Source organism: Chrysochloris asiatica, unplaced genomic scaffold (assembly GCF_000296735.1).
Source record: "Chrysochloris asiatica unplaced genomic scaffold, ChrAsi1.0 scaffold00116, whole genome shotgun sequence".
NCBI classification, from domain to species: Eukaryota; Metazoa; Chordata; class Mammalia; order Afrosoricida; family Chrysochloridae; genus Chrysochloris; species Chrysochloris asiatica.
In genome coordinates this window covers 855,521-862,348 of record NW_006408634.1, presented here as the reverse complement: position 1 = coordinate 862,348, position 6,828 = coordinate 855,521, and the positions used below count along the sequence as shown (strand labels likewise).

General features: G+C 40.0%; 1 protein-coding gene across 1 annotated transcript in view; it reads right to left on the bottom strand.

The window, feature by feature from the left end:
• The window catches only part of LOC102830999 (bile salt sulfotransferase-like), a 22,946-nt gene extending 18,671 nt beyond the window's left edge, over positions 1–4,275 (bottom strand). The window contains exon 1 of the mRNA XM_006868082.1: positions 4,140–4,275. Coding sequence (XP_006868144.1) covers positions 4,140–4,275 — 136 coding nt within the window. The remainder of the gene's footprint in view (positions 1–4,139) is intronic.
• Positions 4,276–6,828: the final 2,553 nt, after the last annotated feature.

Here is a 6,828-nt window from a genome sequence, read left to right as displayed (position 1 = left end):
AGCTTGAGAAATGCTGAGCGTGTTCTTCCTTTTTGGTTTTCTGATTCCAGATCTTTGCACATTTTGTTGTAATATTTGGCTTTATCTTCTCGAGCCAAATATCTTCCTTGTAGGCATATAGATATTATCCCATCACAGACAACATTGCACTTTAAGACAGATCTTGAAATGTTTTTTTTTTGATGATGAATGCAATGCCATTCCTTTTCAACTTTTCGTTCCAAGCATAGTAAACCATGTGATTGTCAGATTAAAAATGACCAGTATCAGTCCCTTTCAGCTCACTAATGCCCAAGCTATATATTTCTATGAATTCCATTTCATTTTTGATAATTTCCAATTTTCCTAAATTTATATTTCATACATTTCATGTTTTGTTTGTTAATGGCTATTTGCAGCTGTTTCTCCTCATTTTGAGTTGTGCCCCATCAGCAAATGAAGGTCCTGAGAGCTTTACTCACTGGAGTCACCATGATCAACTCTACTATGAGGAGGCAACTCTTCCCCAGTTGTATTTTGAATGCCTTCCAACCTGAGGGTTTCATCTTCTGGCACAATATCTGACAATATTCTGGTGCTCTTCATCATGTTTCAGTATTCTATATTCTCGTGCTGACAGTGTTTCACTGTGATTCATAAGGTTTTCAGTGACTAAATATTCAGAAGTAGTCTGTCTCCTTCTTCCTCATCCGTCTTTATCTGGAAGCTCAACTGAAACCTGTCCACCATGAGTGGCCCTGCTTGTGTCTAAAATGCTAGTGGCATAACTTCCAGAATCACAGCAACACACAAGCTACCACAGTACGACAAACTCACAGAGGGATGTGGGGGTTTCTCCTTAGGGTACATTAAAAAAAAAATCCAGTCAAGACAGTGGCTTCTGAAGACATCTACTTAGCCAAGATCAAGAGTTCACTTAAAAGGTTATGGCAACTGTATTTGGAGATTCCAAAGGTGTCATCCTGACATATTTTCTCAGAAGACTCAAGATGATCATGAGGGTTTATTAAGAAGAAGTTTGAAAAATTTTCAAAGAATTTTCCCCCTCATGTCAAGGGGAGCAAGAGCTGTCTTACAAAAATTTCACTGAGAAATCTTACCCCATCCACCCTACAGCTTCTATCCTGCCCCTCAAGCTTATTTGTTTATTTGGATTTAAATTGTCTTTATTTAGCATGCCAATTTTATCCTGGTAATAAATTGATACAGTTATCAAAAAACATTGGGCACTTTCCAACAGAACTGCTTCTGGGTGTGTACATCAAAATATATGTAGAACCAGCTGTCTGTCATTTCCAACTCCAAAATGTGGCATCGTCAAAGCTTTTGAAGTATGCACTGCCTCACTGTAAATCACAGTTTGGTTTTATAAAGGTTTCAATTGCCATTTCAGTTCCTGCAAGTTACCAAATCAACAACATAGAACTGACAGCTTAAAACTCACCTGAAGAAAAACAAACCAAAACTCACCTGATCCCGGCTCTGAATTCTCCAGATGAAGGACCTTGTGAGGATCACAAAGCCAATAAGAGAACCTGGGTTGCAAATCCCTTGTAAGTGCTCCATAAACACACACTGGGTTAAATAAGGCAAAACCATTGCACAAAATTGTAATTCATACTTGAAAAGATCCTGTTTCCTTTTCTGCTTAACAAGGGGTTGAATCCTGACGTGTTGTTTTTTGGGAGTTCACAAAGTTAGTGACTCAGTTGCTCTGGAGACAAAAATCAATACCTTTGTTGCAGCTTATCAATGAACACCGATTCTTAGTGCTGTTGGTGCCTTTTTTCCTGGGATGTTGACACCTGGGCAATTTTTCTTCCTGTTCTGTGCTCAGAATACAGCTACACTGAGAGCGTATCTTGTTTGAAATCCAACATCTGCAGAAGGCACTGATACGTTATTGATACCTACAAAAACCATCCACATTTGAGTCTACTTCTCTTCATCCCAGCCAGTCATCATTTCTGGTTCCAACAGCATCTGCAGAACAGTTGTGGATTACTTCTGGGTACCAGAGTCCTATCAAGAATGTGCCAACCGATGCTTCTGGCGAGATTCCAAGCATTCTGGCAGACAACTTGCAATGATTTAATGTTTCAGCAAAAATGTGCCAACCAAAGCTTCTGGTAATGTTCCAAGAATTCTGGCAGACAACTTCCAGTGATTTACTGTCTCAGCCTAATGGTCAAACACAGTCATACTGCTGACAAGTTAAAAAACAACAACACTAGGCGCGGAGGTCTCTAGGACCATCAACGGAGAAGAGCCAAGAGCGGGACCCTACCCAGAGAAGCAGAGACGCCTGAGATGGAGACAGAGACGATGACGTGAAGTAATGAAGTGGCTGGGGACTTTGGATCCAGAGAGGGAAAGGGACTGTGGGCTGAAGACTGAGGGGGGGAGGGGGGAGTGTAGGGGGCAGGTTTCTAGGATCTACCCTTTGATCAGTTGATGATGCATGGAGGGGATTGGAACCATGGCAATGAAATGATATATGATGGAATGAATGTAAAACTAAAGTTCTCTCATGTAAACTATCATATAATTCACAATAAAACATTAAAAACAACAACAACAACCACAACCATTTACTTGTTTTGACTGAACCCTCTGGTAGGTGTGTGCACATTAACCCATCAGTTACGGAATATTCACCTCTGGTAAGCCTTTTTTTAACGTTAGCTGCTAGACAAGAAGGCTTTTTTTTACAAAGAAGCAAAACCAAAAAACCCACACAATCTGTATGTTGTTGTTGTTAAGTGCTGTTGAGTCGATTCCAACCCATAGCGACCCTGTCTAGGGTTTCCAAGGAGCAGCTGGTGAGCTTGAACCACAGACCTTGCAGTTCAAACGACTTTGCAGTCTGACGCATTAGCCCACAGGTAATTCTCAAATTTCCGTATGTGATTCTAATGTTTACCACTCCTAAGAGCAAAGGGACGTTTAGTGGTCTATATTTATGTATTTATTTTTCTCCAGGGCAACATTTATCTTCTAGAGCTTACGTCTGGTTTCGTTGTAAATTATAAATCCATTAGATATTCCCTCCATGGGCAGATTTATTCAGAAAATGCCTCTTATTTTCAAGTTTCTCTTAAGGTGAGTTATTATAGATGCTCCATCTTTCAGGAGTAGTAATCTGATAATATACTAAGTGATGTCAAATTTCAATGGAATGGCTAATTTTAATCATCTTAACTACCAGGTCAAAAGTAAAATCCCATTTTTGTTAAGGAATGCTAATAACTTTGAGGTAGATGATGCTGTTATTAAATATTGAAGCAATTTGGTTCAAGATATAAAAATAATGAAACTGAGGGTTGCAATTCAGTCGTAAACATGAAAATCAGACATGTCATGTCATAGGTGGCTTCTTTAATTGATGAAGAATTTGGCTATTGATTTAGAGGATCCTCAGTCTGATGGAACAGCAAGTCACAAAACACCCCCATGAAGAGGCCTGTGATTTTTCCATCCTGGCTTATTCCTAACTGTTCAAGAATTGGACCTCTCAGGGCTTCCTCCGCCCCACACATACACTTTGTCATAAATCACTTTCATCATGAGAGAGCAGCTAGGACACATTGTCACTTCTTTACCAGTCTCCAAATCCTCCTTAGTGATACAGAAGTTATCAGCACATGGGCAGGGGTAGATCTAGGATTCCGATTCCTCATCGTATTGGAAATCCTAGATCTCCACCTCAGCGTGAAATACTGCCACTATTGCTGGGGTCTCATACAGCCTCCACCTGTCTCAATCCTCAAGCTTATTTTTGTTCAAACAGCTCAATGGCTGTCCTACAAGAACATTATCAGAAAATCTTACCCTATCCACCCTGCAGCCTTGATCTTTCCCCTTCCGACTTAGTTTTGGTCTCAACAAATATTTAAAAGAAACTCAATGAATATTTAAAAGAAATGCCACTTGAGTGCCTTGAGGAGGCCCAAACTGCCATTTTGATATGTGGTATCCATAGAAGAGTACAGAATTCTTTGGAGAGGGGTCATAGAGATAGACACACTGCCTTCAGAAGTGTATAGGCCTCCAGGGAGGGTGTGTTGGAATACAGAAAAAGTACACAATTGATCGCCTTACCCCACAATGTTTTTCAATTTCACATTTTCTTTTCTTACCTGACTTTGGGTAAGTGAGGTTAATGACATCTCCATCCCTCACCACAAATTCATCCCGCAAGAACTTCAAGTTTTCAGTACTTTGTACATATTTGGGGAAAAGTATGCCGTCAACATGCAAATAATTAGTAGCCATCCCAAAGATAACTGCCAAGCTTGATCTTACTGTTCCAGTGATAGAAGACGCTGGTTCTCAGGTCTGGTGCTGTTGGAGACACTTCTTTAAGAAAAATCTGAGCTAAGTTGAAATGATAGAGAAATTATACAGAATCAGGAGTTGCTGACGTTTCCTTCCCGGTTTCCAGTTGTACAAATGGGTGCCTACTGATATAAATCTCTAGCCAATGAGAGTTCATTTGAATACGTATTCGTTTACTCAGTACTTTCTGAGAGTACAAGGTCTGTAAGTAAATACATAACCAAGCAAATAACAAAATGGATTAATTAATGTTGAATGTACCTTCAAATCAAAGAGATTTTGAAATCATGAGTGTTATCTTGATGTTCGTATTCCCTGTCCTGTAATTGTCATAATTCTTTGGACATTTTTTCCTAGAATACTCAGCTCTTAATTGGCAAAATATTTTTTCCAACACATAATGGTTTTTCTATAGCACATAAAAACAGTGACTCTAATCTTAGCCACTGGACCAATACAATAAACAACATCATGATCAATTGAGAAAAGATTAAAATTGTCAAAAATTTCATCTTACTTGATTTCACAATCGGTGCTCATGGAAGCAGCAGTCAAGACATACTGCACTGAGAAAATCAGCTGCGAAAGACCTCTTTCAAGTGTTAAAGAATAAAGACGGCACTTTGAGGACTAAGGTGGGCCTGGCCCATCTGCATGTGAAAACTGAACAATGAATAAGGAAGACTAGAGAAGAATTTATGCCTTGGAATTCTGGTGTCAGCGAATATTGAAAATAGCATGGACTGGCAGAGTCAACAAATTTGGCTCGGAAGAAATGCAGCCAGATGCCCTTCAAAGCAAGGACTTTGTCTCACATACTTTGGACATGTTATCAGGAGGGAGCAGTCCCTGGAAAAGGACATCATGCTTGGGATGGTAGAGGGTCAGCAAAAAAGAGGAAGACCTCCAATGCCATGGATTGACACAGTGGCTGTAAGAATGGGCTCAAACATGGCAATTGTGAGGATGGTTTCGGACTGGGCAGTGTTCCACTGTGTCGTGCAGACGGTCACTATGGGTTCAAATGGATTCAATGGCACTTAATAACAACAACAGCAATCGTGGGCATAGTTTAGATGAATATATATTTAATCTGGAATAAATGAACAAGTCATCTTAACATATGTATCTCTAACTATGTTGATAAAATTGGGAACTCTGGTGGTGTTGTAGGATAAGCACTGGACTGCTAACATCAAGATCATTGGTTCAAGCCCACTAGCCACTCCAAAGAAGAAAAATGAGGCTTTCTACTCCAGTAAAGATTTACAGCCTTGGAAACCCTAATCTTAAATAGGCTGCTACTTCATTGACTTGCTTAATTTTTCTAATTCTAACCATTTCTGGGTTTGGGGATTCTGAGATCCATGGAGGGGAACCTGGTTCAGATAAACCTAAATAACAATGGAAAGTCATAGGGCAGCTGGTTTACATAATTACTTCTACACCAGAAGGACTTAATCGTTGGTTCAAGGTAATGATTGACTCCGGATATTTTAACATGAAGTTTCTTCCCTCAAATTTTGTAACATTTAATAAAAAGTGGCTGTATTTAACATGGAGGAACATACTTGTTGTTGTTAGGTGCCATCTAGTTGGTTCCAACTCATAGTGACTCTATGCACCACAGAAAGAAATGCTGGTTCTGCGTAATCCTCACAGTGGTTCTGTGTTTGAGCCCATCATGGCAGCTTCTGTGTCCATCTGTCTTGTTAAGGGTCTTCCTCTCTTTTGACTCACCCTCTACTTTTCCAAGCATGATGTCTTTCTCCAAGGACTGATCCCTCTTGATCACATGTCCAAAGTACATGAGACAAAGTCTTGGCATCCTTGCTCCTAAGGAGCATTTTGGGTGTATTTCTTCCAAGACAGGTTTGTGCATTCTTTTGGCAGTCCGTGGTATATCGAATATTCTTTGCCAACACCATATTTCTTTCTTTCTTTTTTAAACAACTCTTCATTGTGAATCGAGTGAAGGTTTATGGAGCAGATCACCAGTTTTACATTCAACGAATCATACACTGCGTTTCATTCCAATGATCAATCCCCTCCATGTAACTAACATCAGTTTTCCCACTGTCTAGAGCCCACCCTCCTTCCCAGCCCTTGGAATTTTGTCCCTAGGGAAATGCTGCCTTTTTTATCTTGAATGGTGGACTATTCTATATAAGGGTCTGAGTCCAGCTCAAACCTTTTCGTGTGTGGTTTCGAGGGAGAGCGCGAGGATGAGAAAATTATGTACAAAAGAAAAAAAATCCAGGCAAGGATCAAAAGCTGATGGCTAGTGACCAAGTTCATTGAAAGCAAGACGTTTTTATAGAGCAGTTTCTGCAAGTCAGCTTTGTTCTGCATAGTTACAAGTTTATCTTTTACTGTGAGCCAGGCAACCTTGGAAAAGCTGCTTTCCCTGCATGAATGTCTTTTGCTGTGAGTCATGTGAACTGGGAAAGTTATCTTCCCTGTGTTGAATAAGCAGGCTTTGTCTGGTTG